Source organism: Anguilla anguilla, chromosome 5, assembly GCF_013347855.1.
Source record: "Anguilla anguilla isolate fAngAng1 chromosome 5, fAngAng1.pri, whole genome shotgun sequence".
In the NCBI taxonomy this organism is placed as follows: Eukaryota; Metazoa; Chordata; class Actinopteri; order Anguilliformes; family Anguillidae; genus Anguilla; species Anguilla anguilla.
Genome location: NC_049205.1, coordinates 52,826,756 through 52,847,899, shown reverse-complemented (window position 1 = coordinate 52,847,899; position 21,144 = coordinate 52,826,756). Strand labels below are relative to the sequence as shown.

The 21,144-nt window shown below is 53.7% G+C and overlaps 1 protein-coding gene across 21 annotated transcripts in view; it reads right to left on the bottom strand.

The window, feature by feature from the left end:
* Positions 1 to 21,144, bottom strand: part of LOC118227027 (transcription factor SOX-6-like) — a 188,160-nt gene that overhangs the window by 22,912 nt on the left and 144,104 nt on the right. For 19 of the 21 annotated variants that reach the window (XM_035417094.1, XM_035417103.1, XM_035417091.1 and 16 more), the window contains 4 exons: positions 16,757 to 16,836; positions 5,793 to 5,957; positions 3,812 to 3,986; positions 2,333 to 2,520 (listed from right to left, as the gene is read on the bottom strand). In XM_035417094.1, the coding sequence (XP_035272985.1) occupies positions 2,333 to 2,520; positions 3,812 to 3,986; positions 5,793 to 5,957; positions 16,757 to 16,836 (608 nt within the window). The remainder of the gene's footprint in view (positions 1 to 2,332; positions 2,521 to 3,811; positions 3,987 to 5,792; positions 5,958 to 16,756; positions 16,837 to 21,144) is intronic. The other 2 variants (XM_035417089.1, XM_035417088.1) reach the window with 2 other exon arrangements.

Genomic DNA, 21,144 nt, shown 5'->3' with positions numbered 1-21,144 from the left:
TGCAGCCAAGCCGAGCGCACACCGGACGCCCTCCAGCTGGGGCAGCGCGCTCTGCCCACTCACCCGGGAGGGGGGCCAGAGGAGGGGGGTCAGGGGAGGGGGGCCAGGGGAGGGGGGCCAGAGGAGAGGGGCCAGAGGAGAGGGGCGTGGGCGCGGCGTCTGTCTGGCTCTGTAAAAGGAGCCCTTGGCGGGGCGTCCCGTGGCAGCATGATAACCCAAACATGCCACTCACGCGTCCAGGCTGACGGGCCCCTAATTATTATTTGTTGTCTGTTCCGAGGGCCCTGTCAACAGCATCGTCTCACACCCCCGTCCTCCCGCCCGCCCCCCCCATGCCAGAAAGCCCCCTCAAGGCCCGACCTAAAGGCCTTTTCACTTCTCAGTCTGAGCCCTAGCTGCACGCACACACATGCATATACACATACAAGCACACAGACTATACTCTGAGCTCAAAAAAACTAAACAAAAATGTACATTGTGATAATGGCTAAATGCATGCGTGGTTAAATGCAAAAACGTGGTGTACAACCTACTGAGTGGGAAGGCCTACTCTACTCTTTTTCCCTCTCTGACTTACTTTCGTTATCAACATTACTGTACATGCTCCCAGCAGAAAATATAGAAAGATAAAACTGGAATCAAGGAAAAAAGATGTGATGGACATTGTGCGAGGTAGAAATATCAACCAACAAGAAGAATAAAAAGCACCATTTTACAGGAAATTAAATTTTTTTTTTTTTTTACATTTTTCCAGAGCAGTGTTTCATTGGAGCAGTAAACCAAATTTACCACGACACTGATCTTAGCCAGAGTCAATGCAGAATAAATCAGAACGGCCTCAGTGAATTCCAGTGGCACGTTCAGAAATCAGCAATAGCGCTAATATTAAGTCAAAAAAGGGAAATCAAAATAGATGTTCAGAGACTTTTTTATATATATGTACATTGACCTAGTTGCGGCTGTGGGTTGAAAGTATCAGGTGATGAAATATTAATGGATCTTTGCTCCAAGTTCCTGCCTTTCCTTCTCAGCCAACTGGCAATATGGCATCAATCACTTGGAGAAGGGTGATTTTTTGATTTTTTTTTCATTCCTTGATTGACTCATCGATTGAAGATATTTTTAAAGGGCATCCCGGGGAGTGCGAGTGCTCTTGGTACAAAGCAGGGCCCTGTCCCACACCGGGGCAAGGGGAGGCGCAGGGCGAGGCGCGGAGGGACACGGGGCGGCTTTAATTGGGCAGAGACATCACAGCTCGCTCGCGCAGGGCAGTGGAGGGCCCACACACACACCCGTATACACACACCCGTATGTACACACACCCCCCAACCCACAAACACACACACACACACACGTATGCATATACACACCCCCCCCCCCCCAACCTACACGCGCATACACACACACACACACACACATATACACCCCCCCCCCCCCCCCAACCCACACACACACACACACACTCAGCACACACTCTCCCTCTCACATACTCGTAAACAGAAAGAGCAGAAGAGGGAGACCGGCTCTCTCTCTCTCTGATACTAACAGGAGAGATAACACATCCTCCAGAACAGAGACCAAAGGGCTGTAACAGGCTGACGTGCCTGATGCTTTTGTGACAGCACGCGGTGTGGTGAGACTGTCACGTCAGAGAACGAGGAGAATGTGTGTGTGTGTGTGCGTGTGTGCACATGTGTGTGTGTGTCACTGCGGAAAGGCACGTGAACGCCATGTGAGCATAGTGTCAGAACATAATAATACGAGAACAGAAGAATGATGTCAAGAGCAGGCCATTCAGCCTATCTCGGCCTGACATCTCTGAGTGTGCGTGTGTCTCTGTGTGTAATACATGAGCCTCCTGGATGTGTTGAGAGACAGCGAGGCAGAGATTCCTTCCAGAGTTTGTGAAGGCTTTTAGAAGGTGCCACTCGAGTGGGGATGGAAGTGTAAGGAGAAAGGTGTAGGGTTTAAAGCGTGAGATTCCTGGTGTGGCGCTCACCTTGCTGGCTCTGCATGTATTCAGCTGCTCAGAGCTTGCGTGCAGCGTGTACGTAGCGTGTGGCTCATAGCGTGTGGCTCATAGTGTGTGGCGTGTGGCGTGTACGTGACTCGTAGCGTGTGGCTCATAGTGTGTGGCGTGTGGCGTGTGGCTCATAGTGTGTGGCGTGTGGCGTGTGGCTCATAGTGTGTGGCGTGTGGCGTGTGGCTCATAGTGTGTGGCGTGTGGCGTGTGGCTCATAGTGTGTGCCGTGTGGCGTGTGGCTCATAGTGTGTGGCGTGTGGCGTGTGGCTCATAGTGTGTGGCGTGTGGCGTCCGGCGTGCGGCGCTCACCTTGTCAGCCCTGCAGTTGTTGAGGCCCATGCTGCTGAGGGCAGAGAACTTGGCCTCCATGCCCTGCTGGTGGTGCTGCAGCTGCTCCCGCTGGATCTGCTCCCTCATCTTCCTCGCCTCCTGGATGGCCTTCATCACCGCGTCCTGGTCACCAAACAGCGCCGTGGAGTTCAGGCTGGACAGGATGTCTGTGGGCGGGGAACAAAAGGAAATCATGTGACACTTTGCCACCCCATTGGCTAACCACAATCTTTAACGACGGGGGGTGGGGTTTGACGTGGTCTTAATTCTGCTCCATCCACACCCTTCCCCAGTGTGTATACACACAGTGAGCGCGTTTGTGGGGACGGGAGCCTGTGCGTGTTTTAGAAAACGAGCTGCAGCCTCCGTTTCGCTCCTCCTCTCCTAATTAGCCGGCGGGATGGAGACGCGGGGCCGTGCGGCAGCTAAAAAACCTGGGAATAAATTGGAAGGAAATGCAAGCATGGTGGCCGGGTTCAAAGCCCCTGCGTGGAGGGATGCGAGGGGAGAGAGAGAGAGGAGCGCGCAGGCAGATTTAAATTGTTTTAGTGTAATTAGCGGTTTGGGATTGCATTTAATTAACGGATAACGGCGGCTAAATAAAACGGCTTATGGAGAGACAATAGTGCGCGGAAGCTCTTAAAAAATAAATAGCAGTGTTTCCACTCGCGCACTTCCCAGCTATCAGAGCCATAAACACAGGGGAGGTCTGACAAAGATTAAACAGAGACATTTGTATCAACAGCCAGTCATTAAGGAACACACATATTTCAATTTGTGCCTCACTCAGACGGATAACAAGCACCAGTCAGAGGGAGAACAGCGCTGGTTCAAGCCCAAGTGTCGGCAAAATGACAAATCAAGGATTTTTCGAATTCCCGTATTTGTTGAACTAAACCTTGAAAATAAACAAACGTGTTTGGAGAAAAATAAACATATTAAGAATGGCAGCGTAATAAGCGAGCTTTTGTTGGCTTCACGCTGTTAGTTAAATCTGAAATAGCAGGAAGCAGGCTGGTTCCACAGTACCGTCATCATCAGCAAGAAAGCTCAGCCATATATGAAAATGTCAGGAAAATCTAAAGAACTTTTTCAGTTTTTGTTTGGTAGATTCGCCAGGTAACCTTGATTTGTAACCTGGATAAAATAAAAGGCTAAAGATTACAGCGGGCTCTCATCTCACTTGAGTGTCTGTGCAGTGATTAGCTAGAGGTCTGTGTGAAGCATACATTTGCAACGAGCATGTGTGTGAGCGTGCTGTGTCCATGCGCACGTGTGTGTGTGCGTGCGTTACTGTATGTGTATGTGTGTAGGTATATGTGCGTGTGTGTGTGTGCATGCGTGTGTGTATGTAAGTGTGTGTATGTGGGTATGCGTGTGTGTGTGTGTCTGTGTGTGTGTATGCGTGTGTGTGTGTGTGTGTGTATGCGTGTGTGTGTGTGTATGTGCACGTCTTACCCAGAGAGGACCCGCGGCCCAGGGTTCCGATGGGGCTGGGGACGCTGCTCTTGGACAGGCTGTTGGGGCTGGTCTTGCTGCCAGGGAACAGGCTGTGGGTCGGGGACACGGGGGACTTGACCGGCTCGGCCGTCTTGGGCCGAGCGGAGAGGTTGAGGGGCTGCGTCCCTTCGTCCTGCAGCCAATGGGGAGAAAGTGGGCGGAGTCAACCTGAGCCACTGTCCCTGCTATAAGACCGTGCTGTCTGGTGATGGCGCAGAGCTCGCTAATCACCCAACTCCTCCAAGACCACTGCTGCTCATTCATCCAGCGGCACTGCGCCGCCAGGTATACTCCCCCAGTCTCCGCACTGCTTTGTCTGAGCTAATTAACACCGACGCTCCCTCTCTGTACGGCTTCATCTGTGCTCACCTGCCAGGGTGTTACTGGATGGTGGATCTGATGACATTTTCGGTAAGAAAATTTAAAAAAAACACTGTAAATTTGTTAGCCCTTTGAGCCCTACGTTTGTCATAGCTGAAACTGGACGCACATAGCCATTGTTCCTCAAAATTCTAACTACAAAAATTCAAGCATTTGCCAGTTCCTCCCCCCTAAGTCAATTAAAAGAATAACAAGCACAGAAACGAGGGAGGGAGCGGTATTAAAATAGACACAAGAGGACATTCACATCTGATTCTGACAACACCCCTCCTCTAGCTACAGTGACCAACATGGAACCAATTTAGTGATCAGGGAGAGACAGAGCAGACTGCCGTCCCAGAAGGGAGAGGCACTTTGCCTGTCATCGGCAGGCGTGGCTGAGGGGGGGGGGCTCCCAGCAGGGCGCACTACTGTTTAATGACATGATTTCTGGGCCCCCCTCCATTGTGATATCCCTTTAAACATTTCCAAATGGACGCATGTTTCCCATTACCGGCCCCGGCCCGGATGATGCATACGCTCAGCACTCCGGAGCGAAGCGGGGTGGACTGCTGCCACACAGCAGCAAGCGAGAGAGAGGGAGGGAGAGAGAGAGGGAGGGAGAGGGAGGGAGAAAGAGGGAGAGAGAGAGAGAGAGAGAGAGAGAGAGAGGGAGAGGGAGAGGGAGAGGGAGAGGGAGAGGGAGAGGGAGAGGGAGAGGGAGAGGGAGAGAGAGAGAGAGAGAGAGAGAGAGAGAGAGAGAGAGAGAGAGAGAGAGAGGGGGGCAGAGAGGCAGAGAGAGAGTGAGAGGGAGAGAGAGAGAGAGAGAGCGAGAGAGAGAGAGTGCGGGCCCTTGCTTTTTTTTTCCACTGAAGAAGAAGAAAGGAGAAAGGTCCCGGTGATATTTTACTCTAATCACGCTGGCACGCCAAACACTCCGGCGTGGTGGCCGGATTTCACCACCGGCCCGTCCCCGCTCCATAACTGCCCGCTATACTCCTCTTAAAAATGGGGTCAGCCCTGGAAACTTGTAAAGACAAAAGTAGACCACTGTCTCTGTAAAGCGTAGCGGTTTTATTGTGTGCTTCAAAGGACAATGTCTTGACTGCGCCGGTCTTCATTAGTGAAAGTACGCAGATAGAGTGATAAAGTGAAGGTCGCAGACGTCCGTAAAAGTATACGAGTGTGTTTGTGCGATGTGATTTAGTCAACAAACGTGCAAAAAACACACTCTGGAGGGGTCTCATTGAAGTAGACAGGGTTACATTTTTGCGTCTGAATTTGTTGCTGATTTTAACATGGAAACAAACACCAGCTCTACAGGACCAGGGTTGAGGACCACATTTAAAGACCTATAATTCAATGACCTATAAAGCATTAATCACCGGGCACCACTGAGTGTCAAGCAGCAGGAGCAGGAGTACATTGGCTGCCTACGCTAGCACAGGTATACAGGCTGGGCCAATCAGAGCAGGGGGAGAGGATGGACTCATTAGCACAGCAGGGCAGAATGGGCCAATCAGCAGAGACGAGAGTGCCGAGCCAGCGAATGGGAGGGCGTGGCGGCGTCTGGACGTACCTTGACCTGGATGAGGGGGCTGGAGGGCCGCTTCTCCCCCTTGGGGCCGGTGGGCGAGACGGGGCCGGAGGAGTTCAGGGGCTGGGGCAGGGAGGACATCTTGGCTCCGGGTGAGAGCTGCATGTTGGCCAGCTGGGCCGCATACAGCTGCTGCAGGGAAGAGACCTATGCAGCATTAGAGACCACCTCACACCTCCCCCCCATCATCCAGCATTCTGTGTCTCTCATTTTTCCCTTTGTTCACAATTACATTTTTGTTCTTGTTCGGTCATTTTTGTAATTTTTTTGGTTTTACTGAAAGTATAATATATATCCTTTTTTCCCCTCCACCATACCTTTGGTTTAATGCAACATTAAATAAGGCCTTTAAAAAGTTGGGAAAAAAGTGGTCTCTCTCCCTCTCCTCTCTCTTTCCCCCAATCCCCCTGTCTCTCTCACTTCTCCTTTCTCTCTTTCCCCCCATCCCCCTGTCTCTCTCACTCCTCCTTTCTCTCTTTTTCCAGTGTGGGTTCAGAGATCTTAACCGGGCATTAAAGGCTAGGAGACAGCCGTGCTCTAACCGCACGCCAGGGCCTTCGGTACAGTAGAGCTGGCTGGCCCTTTTTTTGTTTTATTTTTGCATTCTCTCTCTCTCTCCGGAGCATCTGGGAATTTCTGCTCAGCTGAACACAAAATGCCAGGCTGCTGTTATATTCTGCTGCCTCTGCCCTGCAGTAAGCACCACAAACACCTGGACTCCTGGAAACGCGTCTTGCACTTTCAACCGCCACAACCCAGTTAGCGTGCCAAAGGATTATCTCTGACCATCGCCCTCCTTAAAAGAGAACATTTTATTCAATTATGGAATTAAACGACTAATGAACAAAAAACCCCAGTCAATTATTTCCCCACACAACAAAAGCCATGGCATTAGTCTATAGCTGCGGCACTAGACACGCTAAGTCAGATGACTCCAGGTAGAGCCGCAGATACAGTCTAGAAGCTGAGAGACAGAGGGGAGCGTGGTGTTACGACAGACACTTACTCCATCAAACCGTTACCTATTACACACATATCAGCAGTGTGACAACGGGCACAGTGAGGTTTTTACAAGGCCAACGTGGGGCAAAAAAGCACAAAAAACCAAACTTGCTGAGTTTACAGACTTGGTGTGATTGGCTGTTAGACATACGGTAAGCACTGGGAAAATGCAAAGCAGAATAGACGGAAGGTAAAACTCTACTGTTATCAGGTCCCTCCTGGGAGCAGGACTAAAAGCTTCTAAATGGTAAATTGACAAACAGGCCAAAAAAAGAAAGGAAGAAAGAAAAATGCCAAAGCTATTCAGCCACCCTAGGGGCTTGATGCCCTTTGTGCAAATTTGGCTAAATCTAGCAGACAGGTCAGAGTCCCCTGCCAACCAGTTACGTATTACAAAATATTATCAATGGTATCAGACAGGCCCTGTACTCTTTTCACCCTTTACCCTCTGTTATAACTGCTCTGTGGGATCTGCCGCGGGGCCGGGGTGGCTGTGTCCGTTAATCACCCCGCTGGGCCGAATGCTTTCTGTGAGCGTCGCCCGGTGGCCCCGCCCGGTGGCCCCGCCCGGTGGCTTCGCCCTGTGAGCGTCGCCCGGTGGCCCCGCCCGGTGGCCCCGCCCGGTGGCCTCGCCCGGTGGCCCCGCCCAGTGGCTCTGCGAGCCTCTCACATGCGTTTGCGCAGCCCTTCCTCTCCTTTCAACCTCTGTCTCCCCCCCGAGTACACGTCTCAAACACAAGGGCTCCATTCACTAAAGAGGTGATGAAACGCCGCCAGGGCAGAGACGGGCGGCCACGCCTCTGTGATGCAGATGCAGACGGGGGAGGGGGGGGCGGGTTCGCACGCCGACGCGTTTCGTGATGCGTCCGTCCGTAAACACGCACTGTCTACCTCGCCCGACCTCCCCTCTCCTGCACCAGAGAACAAACGGCTTCATTATTCTGGGGAGAGCTGCGATAAACAGCTACAGGCCAGCGAGGGAAAACCAGGTCCTGATTACGGCCCACAGTGATTGGTTAGATATGGGTTTAGTCCTCCTGTTCCCCTTCCCAAACTACAATGCCAACATCTACTTCTTTTCACTCAGGGAAAATCATTTTGATTGTTGATTTTTTTCATTCATAATAAACTACTTATAGTGAATGTAATTCATATTAAAATATATGGTATTTCTGAGTATTGTAGGAATTTCATGGCAGGGAGAGGGGTTAGGAATGGGAGTACACCAGTGTGGTTCCAGGTGGCTTGAGGGACTACAGGGTGCAGATGCTGTTCACTGGACAGGTTTTTGGTCAGGCACTAGACGGGCACAGACCCTGACCCGCTCAGGACAGCTTTATGGCGGACAGAAACTGAGTTTTTCCTCCGGACCAGTGGTGGTGAGGCTGCCGTTTGTGAGGCCTGATTAATGGGGTCACAGCTCGGGATGGGGAAAGCAGGCTCACGCCGCCGCACACATGGAAACAGGAGAAAGGAAAACGAACGCCTGCGAGAGCACAGGAAGCGGAGCGCCGCGCCAGAATCAGAGCACAGGAAGCGCAGCGCCGCGCCAGAATCAGAGCACAGGAAGCGCAGCGACGCGCCAGAATCAGAGCACAGGAAGTGCAGCGACGCGCCAGAATCAGAGCGCCAGAAGTTGAGAGTTACTGGGGAAACAGAGCAAAGGACACCGAGAACCCACACCAGAGTCGGGCACACCACCAGACAGCTTTCGTAAAAAAAAAAAGGCCCCAGACAGGAGTTCAGAAGCCGGATGGCCTTGGGTAGTCTCGGGGCTGGACACATGTTTCGGTCCCGGACTGAGGGACATCTGCCCGCCTCTCCTCGGCTGCTCCACCCCCCCCAACCTCCCCTAAGCGCCCGCCCCCCGTCCTCCACCATCTTGCCGGGCGGCTGTGGCAGAAGGTTCCGGTGGTAATGAGGGTCAGGCTGAAAGTCAATGGGTGCAGAGGGACCCGGAGCTGGGATGTGCTGGCTCCGTGCCCCCAGCCTGCACTTCTGTGCCATCTCCAAACCCCGCTTTAATGTCCGTGCTCATCTGCAGATGTGCGCGTGTGTGTGTGCGCGTGTGTGAGTGTGAGTGTGAGCATGTGTGTGAGTGTTCAGGTGTGTATATGTGTATGTATGTTTATGTGCTTTTGTGTGTGTGTGTGTGGTGGGGGGGGCATGTTCGGCAGCCTTAAACTTACTAAACAAACACTATGGTGCTATGCTGCACCCATGGCTTTGTCAATGCTTGCATACACACAGTTTATTAGGACACTGCACTCTGTAAACCAGGGCTAAAAAATCATGCTGAAAATGTCTGAATAAAGGAAACTATTAACCAATAGCTTTCAAACCATGCAGCTTGCAATGTGTGTGTGAGTGTGTGTGTGTGCATGTGTGTGTGAGGGTGTGCGTGAGTGTGTGCGTATGTGTGTGTGAGTCTGAGTGTATGTGTGTGTGTGTGCGCTGTGTGTGAGTGTGCTGTGTGTGAGTCTGAGTGTATGTGTGTGTGTGTGTATGTGAGTCTGAGTGCATGTGTGTGTGAGGGTGTGCGTGAGTGTGTGACTGTGTGTGTGTGTGCTGTGTGTGAGTCTGAGTGTATGTGTGTGTGTGTGTATGTGAGTCTGAGTGCATGTGTGTGTGAGGGTGTGCGTGAGTGTGTGACTGTGTGTGTGTGTGCTGTGTGTGAGTCTGAGTGTATGTGTGTGTGTGTGTATGTGAGTCTGAGTGCATGTGTGTGTGAGGGTGTGCGTGAGTGTGTGCGTATGTGTGTGTGAGTCTGAGTGTATGTGTGTGTGTGTGCGCTGTGTGTGAGTGTGGAGAAAGGGCAGCTCTCAGAGCTTTAGAGACTCAGTGTCTATGCTGGCTCTTTGTTCTGTCTCTTTTGTTCATGTTCCTGTGATATGGCAAAAATAGCAGTATCTCCCCGGTACCTCGTCACCCATTCCACACACACACGCGCTCACGCTCACACACACACACACAGTGGCAGTGCAGTACTTATGTGCGTGAGCTTGCATGCGTGTGGAAGTGAATGGGGGGTACAGTTCCTCTCCTTGTATGGCTTCCGCAGGAGATTCACAAAAAGGCCATGATCTCCCAAAGACCGGGATAATGCCTTCCTCCAATTTAGCATTAGGCGATATACCGAAATACCACTTAGTAAGGGAGAGAAAGAGAGAAAGAAGGAGGGAGAGAGTGAGAGAACTAGGGTCACGGTGCTTTTCAAATTCATTCATACGCACTGTATCCACATCCCTTCCTTTACTAACACCATGACACCAGCCGCCCTCCTCCCTTTCCCTCCCTCCCTCCCTCCCTCCCTCCCTCCCTCCCTCCCTCCCTCTCTCTCTCTCTCCATGTGCGCGCGGTGCGTCTCTGGGAGCGGGTCTCAGAGTGTTTCGGTTTGGCCCGAGGTCAGCCCGTTACCCTCTGCTAATTAAAAGCAACCCCTCGGAGGGCGGCAGAGGTTAAACCAGAGGGTTCACTTTTCTGCCTGCGACAACATTACACCGGGACTACACACTCTGCCGATGATGTCCCACATCCCCGCGCGCTCCCAGAGCAAGGTCACAGCCTGAAAACCCTGCTCGCACCTCCTCAACAAATAAAAATACAACACACCGGCAAATCTGTAGCAAAATAATCAAAAAATGTATTTAAAAAAAAAAATATAGAAGTGAAATCCAGTGAGTAGGAGAATTTTTAAAGGAACTCGTGCATTTGATTGAAGCGGTATTTTCAGAATGTGTTGGAAACTTCTACTCATAATTAAAATATGTCACCATTTAGCCAATATGTTCTCTTTCCCGGCCAGCTATTGTGTCCTGAAGAGCTGTAGTCCTCTCTAATGTGGTCTGACAGGCATCGGAGTGTAACCAGGGAGGACAGAGACGGGGGGGGGGGGGGTCTGACACGCGCGCCGATGCCGGGGCGGACCGCGGAAACACTGGCACGTTATCGCCGAGTCGCCACGGTAATCTGGGCATATGGGGGGGGGGGGGGGGGGGTCATGCGTTCCAGCATCCTGTTTGTTCTTGAGAAGAGGGAGAAAAAAAAAACCGTCTGTGACAGATGTTGTTGCGCGAGGCAGTGGCAGCAGATTTGGGGTGCGTATGGGCCATTTCTGTGCTTCCAGCCATGCTGGGGAGTTAGACACCCCCCCCCCCCCACCCCCCCCCCATCCCAACAGTTGCTGATGCGGAGGCCCCGGGGTAGGACAGCCCACACAGGACCGGCTCCCTGACAGCTGAGCGAGAGAGACAAACTGACATATTCATCTCTTCTCTGTTTCGCTTGTTTATTGGTGTGTCGTCCTGTTCCCAGGGTAACCGGACGGGGTCTGTATTAGGCAGCGGGGTGTCTCCTGTCCCCGCCGCAGCGTTGCCGCGGCAGCGCGCCGGGGCGGGGAGCGCTGCGTTACCGCTGGATCGCTGCGCGCACCACTTGAAAGGCAGCCCGGCTCCGCCCCCGTCTCCCACTCGTTGCCCACGGCGACCCGGTTGACCCTGGGCGGCCCAGATGTCGGGAGGAGGGGCGGCGTCCTGATGCAGCACACCGATGCTTTACAGTATGGCTCAGCATCTGTCTCTGCTGCTGCTCAATCTGCTGCTCGCACACACACGCGCACACACAGAAACACACACACACAGAAACACACACACACACGCACACACAGAAACACACACATGCACACACAGAAAAACACACACACACATACACGCACACACAGAAACACACACACATGCACACACAGACACGCGCGCACACACACACACACACACACACAGACACGCGCACACACGCGCACACACACACACACACACAGACACACACACACAGAAATACACATGCACACATACACACACACACACAGACACGCGCACACACACGCACACAGACACGCACACACACACACACAGACATGCACACACACACACACACTCACAGACACACACACACGCACACAGACACGCACACACACAGACACGCGCGCACACACACGCACACACAGAAACACACACACACACACACCTCTGATCGTGGCCAGTACCCAGGCAGGTCCACCGGGCCCTGGACCCAGCACATGGCTCACACTGCCTGCCTCAAACAGCAGCTCTGAGATCCAGCCCCTCTCTCACCGTCCCTCTATTGCTCCCTCCATCCATCTATCCATCTAACAAGCCCTCCATCCAGCTGCCTGCCTGCCTTCTGTCCATCTGTCTCTCTCATTAGCTCTGTTCGCTGGTTTAATGTGCCAGCTCTGCGCTCTCTTCTCTCCTCTGCTCTCCGAGCTCTCAGGCACCTTGTTTTTCTCCTCCGTCTTCCAGCCGCAGAAAACATCTGTTCATCCGCGCTCTGCCTTTCTACAGAGTCCGTTCTTATGCTTCCCTCTCTACAGCCAGAGTCAATGTACAGCTCAGTTCATCTGCTTCCCTCTCTACAGCCAGAGTCAAAGCACAGCTCAGTTCATCTGCTCCTCTTTCTAAAACGAGTCAAAGCCCAAACATTGCTCATCTTTTCTCTGTCTTTCTAAACTCAGGTTTTTCTCTGGCTTTTTCTCTGGCTACTCCACGTCTCCAAAGCCAGAGGAGGAGAGCGGAAAGGAGACTGGCATGTAAAACAAGAGAGCCGGTGCTTCAGCTGGAGGGGACTCCAGGGCTGCATCTTCACAGGGGCGCGGGCTGATTTTGATGTTCCCCTCGCCCCCGCCGGCTGAGAGAGCGCCTCCGTGGCCGTGGGTGTGGGTGTGGGTGTGGAGGTGAGGGAGGTGTGCGGTGCTGGTGTCGCTCTGACTGACGCCGCATTCGCAGTGATGGATGGTAATTGCAGTGTAAAGTCACCGCTCCAGCAATTTAACATCCCCTGCTTTAGAGCTTAAGGATGTGGCCAGCCCGCGCAATTAAAAACAGGGGGAAAGACGGAAGGAAAGAGAGAGAGAAAGACGGATTTTCTCTGAGAGTGGGCGGCCCACGGGGGCCCCAAAGCGTTAACATCGGCATTAACACGCCGTGCTCAGGGGAGGGCCACGGACCTGGTCCTTTATCCAACTGTGCTGGCTCTAAAACTAGTTAAAAGAAAAATAAACGGATTTGTAAAATGATATTAAACAGCCCTGATGACTGAAATGTGTCCAGCTGTTTACCGCTCCTTGGTGCGCATTTTATTCAGACGAGAGCCTGACGTTTTGAGAAGGTGACACTGGTATAATTTTGGCTGTGTGTGCTGTCCCATATTGAGCACACACACAGGCCCGGATAAAGCCCTCAGCACCCCTTTCATATAGAGGCTTCGGTTTTGATGCTGGTCCTGGGACAGTCCACTGACCCCCACCCCCCCACCTCACCTCCACCCCCCCCCCCCCCCCCCCCACCTCACCTCCACCCCCGTCTCCTTCAAGCCCAGAATGAGGGCTAATGAAGAGAGGCACTCAGTCAGACGCTGAAAATGGCTTAAACATGTTTTCTCCTGTGAGTCTGTGGACTGGGAGCGATCTGTCAGGGAAGCATCGAGTGAAATTACTCGCCGATACAGGAGCGGAGAGTGACAGCCACGCGGGCCGCGTGTGTGTGTGTGTGTGTATGTGTGTGTGTGTCTCCGTGCGCGTGCAAATGTATCCGCGCGTGTGTGTGTGTGTGTGTACGTGCATGTGTGTGTGTGCGCGTGTGCGTGTGTGTGTGCGTGTGCGTGCATGTGTGTGTGCGTGTGTGTCTGCGTGTGTGTGTGCGTGTGTGTGTGTGTGAGAGTGTGTGTGCGTGTGTGTGGTGCCTGCCGCCTTATTGACAAGCAAATTACACTTTCTAACACTCAAACGCTCCCCGCCCCATCGCCCCCCCCCCCCCCCACCTCCTCTGATCAGGGGAAAACCTTTTCTCATTCCTTTATAAAAATACATTTAAAAAAGGGAGTAGGGGGGGTGGCTGCATTCAAGGCCTGACTGTTATGACACTGGAAATTGTTAAAAGGCGGCTGTGTGACATTAAGACTGGCGTAAGCCGCCAGCTCCCGGCCGCCTGGCTGCACACATTACCGCCGCGGCTCGGCGGGAATTAATTCCTCCGGTAAGACCGTTTTTTTTTTTTTTTTTCAAGGTTCATATATTTCACAATCTAAACAGAATAAATTGGTTAAAATGATAAGCCGGCCAGGGATGCTGACAGGCGGCCATATTTTAATTACAGGAGACGGGGGGGGGCGGGCGGCTGTCGTCAGCCATGCTGGCTCGGGAAACAGCGCCCCCTGCAGGCTAAAAGGAACGGCGGCCTCGCCCCGACAGGCCGTTAGCGACGCGGCCGCTAAGCGGGGGTCACGCGCGAAGCGCTCCTCTTTAATTAAACCGCCGGACGCTCTCCGCGAAGCACGCCCGGCGGGGAAACCGGACCGAGGAGCACCGGCGCGCCCCGCGATGCTCCTGCCGCAGGACGGACGGGAGGAAGTGAGCGCCCGCCGCAGGACGGACGGGAGGAAGTGAGCGCCCGCCGCAGGACGGACGGGAGGAAGTCAGCGCTCGGAGACACGTGAGAGAGACAGAGAGGCCGGCTCGTCACCCTTCGCCTCTCGGACAGGCGAGGAGGAGACACCCACGGCGGTAACACTCGTGTGGCGAAACGCTCGCTGACTTGCAGACGAAGAGGGTCCTCCTCCTCCTCTCGCCTCGCCACAAAACACCAGACTCCCAGTTCAGTCCCTCTGTCGTCATTCTTGTTTTTTGTCCAGACCAGCTTCTCATCTCTTCCTCTTTTGTCCTCAGAAGCCCCTTCTCTGCGGTGTGTGTGTGTGTGTGTGTGTGCGTGCGAAGCATAAAAAATAATATCCTTCCCATCTTCCCTGTGCTGGATGGTCTGCGCAGCGGGATAAAGCGCTGTGTGGAAACGGGGGCTTTAACCAGCACAGTTCCTGCCCCAAAATTACTGTACGCTTCAACCGGCCCGCCTGGCCTGCTGAGTGCTCTGCAGCCGGAGCGAGGGGGCGGTCATGTGACTGGGTGATGTCGGCGGCGGTGGAAAGGGCATGTTTGCCGTTCGGTGGGAGTATCCACACAGAGCAAATAACCGCCACCACGTATACAGCGCTGAGGTTCTTTTTTTTTGGGGTGGGGGGGGGGGGGGGGAAGAAGGGGGGGTGCACCTTTTCTTGTTTACTGTGTTCTCTAAAGGTCGGCCAAGGCACGGGCCTGTAGGTTCAGGTTCAGCCCGTTCCCAGGGCTAAATGCATTAGCAGAATTAATGGTTGTAGCCCCCCATCAGCGCTCAGATATACGACCATCCCAGCCTCCCATCTGCCCTAGCGCACCGCTAAAAATAGCCCCGCCCCCGCCTGCCCCCGCCCCGCCCAGCACACCTCTCCCTGAGCTCCCGCTCGCCCTCCGTCACCCGCTTCGGCCCCGGGACGGGTCAGGGGTCCCGCGGAGGGGGTCACCCGCGCCACGGCGTACCTGGTGGGGGCGGCGGGGCGACGCGGGCCCTCCTCCTCTCCCTCCCCCCCCCGGCCGGAGGAGGCCCATCCAGCCGCAGCTGCCGGCATTGTCAGGACTTGCCAAGGCTCATTAATGCTGAGAGCGATCAGCACCGAAGGACAAATTGAGCTCGCCTACGGGAGGGGAGGGGAAAAGTTGCGCCGCGCCCAAACCCCGCCCTCCCTCGCGCCCCTCCGCCCCCCTCCCCCCCCCCCCCCCCCCCCCCCCGCCCCGCCTCCTCCCTCCCTCACCCCCCCCCCCCCCCCGAATCCGGTCTTTGTTCAAAGCGGTCCGGACGACTGCGAAGCTTAACGTCTGACTGCTATCAGTCGCTTATCGCCGCTGCTGACAAGATAACGGCAGCTTTTTGAGGCAGGCTCTCTCTTTCTCTCTCTCACTCTTTCTCTCTCTCTCTCTCTGTCTCTCTCTCTCACTCTTTCTCTCTGTCTCTCTATCTCTCCCTCTGTTGTTTCAAAAGGAACGGCGGTAAAAAGCTCCTTGCATTGGGGGGATTCTTATTTGAGAATCGTTTGAGAAAGACTGAAAGATTTATGATCACACGGTTTCAAACGCGGCCGCGCCGGGCCACTCCTCACCGGCCCGCGGGGCGGCTTCGATGGCGCGGGTAACAACTAACTCCGCGTGTTTGTTATGTAAATACGCCTGGGCGAAGGTGGCGGGGGAACACACCTCCCTAATTTGGAAACAGAGACCGAGCGCAGGGCCCTCAGAGAGCTTTTACCACACAGGGACGGAAAGAGAAGAGAGACGATGGTCTTTATTAAACGCCAGCCCTGGAAGTCGCTCCGGATGACAGCGATGCCCCAGCGGGGCACCTGAGGGCTCGGCTACAGTCTGCTCCTCATCCTCACGCCACGGGAGAATTCAGGATCCGCAGCGACTTACAGTCACACACCCCCCACCCCCCCCCCCCCCCCCCCCGCTGCCCCAGCGCACTTCACTTTAAAACCCTGCCTGACTAAAGCAAAACACACTTCTGCATCTATTCTTCTATTTCATTATTTATTCCTCTTTTATTCCCTCTCTGTCTCTGTATATATATATATATGTATATGTATATGTATATGTATATGTATAGGCACATAAGTACTGCATAAAACCTGAAGAACGTACGGAGCGTAACACTGCTATACTGTGTAAAACAGAGACGGGGGCAGCAGGTAAAGATGAAAGCGAGCGGTGGCCAGCGCAGCGGAGGACCCACCGCACGCGGGATTAAACAGAGGGAGAAGCGGGGGAATCAGCGTGACTCTTTACCGGCGGCAGGTACGATCACCGCCGCGGCTCTTCCCGTCCGCCGCAGCCGCGTGGGGGAAGAACGGAGAGCGTGAAATGTGAAGGTGCTGAGCGAGCAGGGGGGGGGGGAGGACCTCTCCAGGATCGTTTAGCATGCAGCCCTTTATTTAGCATACAGCTGGTTAGCAATTTGGCGGCGAGGGCTTGGCGGGAGGCCCGGGCGCTCTTTGTTTCCGGCACATACCTGGAGCTGGAGGGGGCTGAGCCCCGACGCGGCGGCAGCTGCCATTGTGGATGGAATGAACTGCACCGGGTAGTTATCACCTGTCAGGGGGGGGGGGGGGGGAACAGAACAATGCGCACAGGTTGAGACAATGAGCGGCCCCACGGCAGCCAGGCAAGTGGCAGCACGGTCTACACACCCCCCCCCTTACACCCGCCCCCCCCCCCACACACACCCCCACCCCCACCGGCACGGGCTCACGGCCCACACATCTGCACCAACAAAAGGCTCAGCTGGGCAGACTCTTCACAGAATCACTCAGGAACGCATCCCACTCTGTACTTCTGTCTATCCCTCCTCCCTCTCTCTCTTTCTCTCTCTCTTTCTTTCTTTCTTTCTTTTTATCTCTCTCTCTCTCTCTCTTTCTTCCCCTCTGTGTGAAGGCCATGGCGAGAGGAGAACAGGCCAGCAGCAGACCTGGCTTCTCTCTAGCGCTGTGTGGCTGTGATTATTTGTTGTCCCTGGGAAGGAATGGTCACGATCTCCCAGGAGCTTCACTGTATGTTTAGCCGCCGCTACGCGCTGCTTAAATTCAACCTGATGTCGCAACAGAGCGAGAAGCTGGAGGAGCAGGAGCCCACTTTAAAAACAGCTCAGAGTCAGTGACTGTTGAAAAAGACAAATAATAATATGATTCCTTTGGATATTATTATGTATTTTATTTGAATATACATGTACATTTTTACCCATACTTTTTACATTTCCTATGCAACATTTCTGCAGCTGAACTGACACAGGGACAGACAAAGAGACAAAGGTGTGGCTTCCATCTAACCCAACTCAACTCAAATCGGAGGGACAAATTCAGACAGGCATATGGTTTTGTTTGTTTCTTACACAGCTTGAGATTGACAGTCATTCAGTGAGCAAAAAAAAAAAAAAGGCTTGGCCTGTATATGTTGCTCAATCCATTTACGCAAAATATGATTTTACCCTATATGGTATTACCCTATATATTAAGCCTTTTGATTTGTCCTACATAACTTTGCTAAGGCTATTTGTAAAGCTAGATGCATGCTGATATCGTCCTGTGGCATAAAACCTTAACTTGTGTACTATTCCATGGCCTGTGAGCACTCTTTATGGACCCAGCAAGCCCCTTTAGAGAGACACTGGAGGCCGTTAAACACGCTTCTTACTGTGTCCACACACTGCTGCTGTGCCACACCCCGTGTGCTCAATGTGAAATGAGAGTTACGAGGACACGGAGCGGCCAGGCAGACAGCGGTGAGCGTGTGACTCAGCGCACATACTGCGTGAGCGCTGACCTGAGGTCAGTGGGTCTGGCTCTGGCATTAGCCCTGAACGCAGGCCTGCGTTTGGTAGGAGCTGACCCCAGTTCAGATCCCACCTCTGCCCGTCACCTCTTCTCTGCTTCACACAGGGTCATTAAGGCAGGGGCAATGTATCTTTCACCCCCTCCCTCCCTCCCTCCCTCCCTCCCTCCCTCCCTCCCTCCCTCCCTCCCCTCTCTCTCTCTCTCTCTCTCATGCTACACGATTGCGTACAGCGCAGCACGTGGTGACAGAGCCTGGAAACCCCATCCCCATTCGATGTGGCGGGGGAATAAATCGCGCGACTGAGCAGGATTCCAAAAGGAGCCGGGGGAAGGGTAGAGTGGCGGTCGCCACTGGAAGCCATTGCGGCTCAAACACAGCGGCGCCTGTCCTGGACAGACATGCTCCTGCTTTACTACCTCTCTCACACTCCCTCTATGTCAGCTTGAGGAGTAAGTGATTTCCCCCATCATTACAAGGCTGGGGGGGGGGGGTTATGTGAACCCGGAGTGGGGTGGAAGCCAAACGAGGACACTGGCCTGGGACAGGCGTTGGGGGGCTGGGGCCGGGGCCGGGGAGTCCGGTGTACTGGGCCTATTTGAGGGAGCGGGGGTCTGGTGACGGAATAGTGCAGTCTGGATGGGTGGGGTGCATTTCCGAGCACTCTGTATCACTCCTGAGGGGTGAGTGGCTCCCCCTTATATGTCCCAGGAGGGCAAAGCAGGGGAATCGGGTTACAGAGAAAGAACCACTTACACGTCAGCACTGTGTGTGTGTGTGTGTGTGACTGAGAGAGTGCGCGTGTGTGGTACAGGGTCTTCAGCATTCTTTCCAATATCACAGAACCTGGAAGTTCAGTTCTAAAGGAGCCTTGGCTTCATAATGTGCTGCTGACGTGAGTTTATCATCACAGCATTGTTATTAAACCCCCTCTCAGCTTCTCGTCTGCAGGGCAACAAAAACCCCCCAAAAAAACTGCCCCCAACAGCAGCTGCCCGATTCCAGCGCTGCCTCTCTCACCTTCTTAAGCGCGTCAGAGGAGCGCTGGCCTGTTAAATAATGCTAAAAGTGCTTTTCCTACAGTAATAATAGCAGCAGCCCTCAGCCCTCATTCCCTTTCAGCCAGATGTCACGTTGTAAAAAAAAAACACGAACGAGCGCGGCCAATTAGGCGCGCAGCCGTGGCGCGGCTCGGAGAGCGCCCTCCTGTTCGCGGCCTCAGGACGCCGCTCCAGCGCTGGAGAGCCCGCACTACACCCTAATGAAAAGGTGCAGGAGTGTCGCGAAGAACTCAGGGCCATGCGCTCACTCAACCCCCCCACCCCCCCGCAACCCCTTGGTTTATAATATTCCCTCACTCGACGAGACTTCTTGGGAAGAAATATTCAGAGAAGGAGAAAAAGAAAAGAAGTTAATTAATTTGAAGGGCTAAACTTTTTAAAAACTTTGTTTCAGGCGAACCCTTCTGGGCTCTGAATGGAAGTGGCGGAGGATGGCTGGAGTGCGGAGGAGAGAAGCCGCCTGCGCTCGCGCGGCTGCAGATCGGCCTCTCCCTGACGGACGGCCCGTTGTGCCGGGGCAGATGGGAGAGGGGGTCTCAAGGCCGGTGCTCGAGTGAATGGAGAGCTGTAGACCCGCAGCGCGCCCTACAGAAAGGCCGTGGTGCATTGTGGTCCTGTTTCTACAGGCGCAGAGAAGGCCGGAGGGCCGTCGGCGAGGCGGCGGGGCCGTTCGCCGTCTGTGATGTCATTAACCGCCGTGTCTCTGCCTGTGAAAGAAGGAGCGACGCACAGCTCCCCTCTCTCCTTACGCGTCTGCGTGTCTAAAGGATGCCCTGCGTTACAGCTCACCCTGTGTTACAGTTCACCCTGCATTACAGTTCACCCTATGCTACAGTTCACCCTGTGTTACAGTTCACCCTGCGCTACAGTTCACCCTGTGCTACAGTTCACCCTGTATTACAGTTCACCCTCTGTTACAGTTCACCCTCTGTTACAGTTCACCCTGCGTTACAGTTCACCCTGTGTTACAGTTCACCCTGCGTTACAGTTCACCCTGCGTTACAGTTCACCCTGCGTTACAGTTCACCCTGCGTTACAGTTCACCCTGTGTTACAGTTTACCCTGTGCTACAGTTCACCCTGTTACAGTTCACCCTGTGTTACAGTTCACCCTGCGTTACAGTTCACCCTGTGTTACAGTTTACCCTGTGCTACAGTTCACCCTGTTACAGTTCACCCTGTGTTACAGTTCACCCTGTGCTACAGTTCACCCTGTGTTACAGTTCACCCTGTGCTACAGTTCACCCAGTGTTACAGTTCACCCTGTGCTACAGTTCACCCCCTGTTACAGTTCACCCCCTGTTACAGTTCACCCTGTGCTACAGCTCTCAGGTCCGGCCAGCCTGTCAAGCATCCTGTAAGCAGGTTGACCGGGACTGGGCATCCGGGGGGTGCTACTTATTGAACGCCTCACTTGCCTTTCCATGGACATGCTAGCAGGTGTGTTAGCAGAGGCACCACCAGGCTTGCCTCAGACACCTTGATGAGAATAAATGTAGTTTCCCAGGGGGATTAGCGATAGGAAAGAAAACTGAGAATCTTTGTTGGGATTGCGCAATGGCTCTTTCTTCCTTACGCACTGTGAATAACACAGGGCCTACGCAGGAGTCCCTACCTCTCGTGAGTTCATCTTGAGTCCTGTTATTTGTACTAAAACGCTTTCCATGTCGAACATATTAAAAACTCAGAGCAGAAAGAGGTGCCTCCTGGCCTCTCTCATCTGGCTGTCAGGCCTCAGGCCGTGCAGAGTGCAGTTCATTTACCTGCAGCAGCACCACGCCCAGACACATCTGACTACTTTCATCCCTTCCCCAGCGCTGTGATTCCACTGCCACTGAATCCGAGAGCACATTAAAGGGCATTTTTCTAAATACTTGTCTGCCATGAACCCCGCTCTCTCTCTTTCTCCCTCTCTCTCTCACACACTCTCATTCTCACTTATTCTCTCCCAATCCCCATCTATCACTCTCCCTCTCCCTCTCTCTATCTCTCCCTCGCTCCTTCTCTCTCAC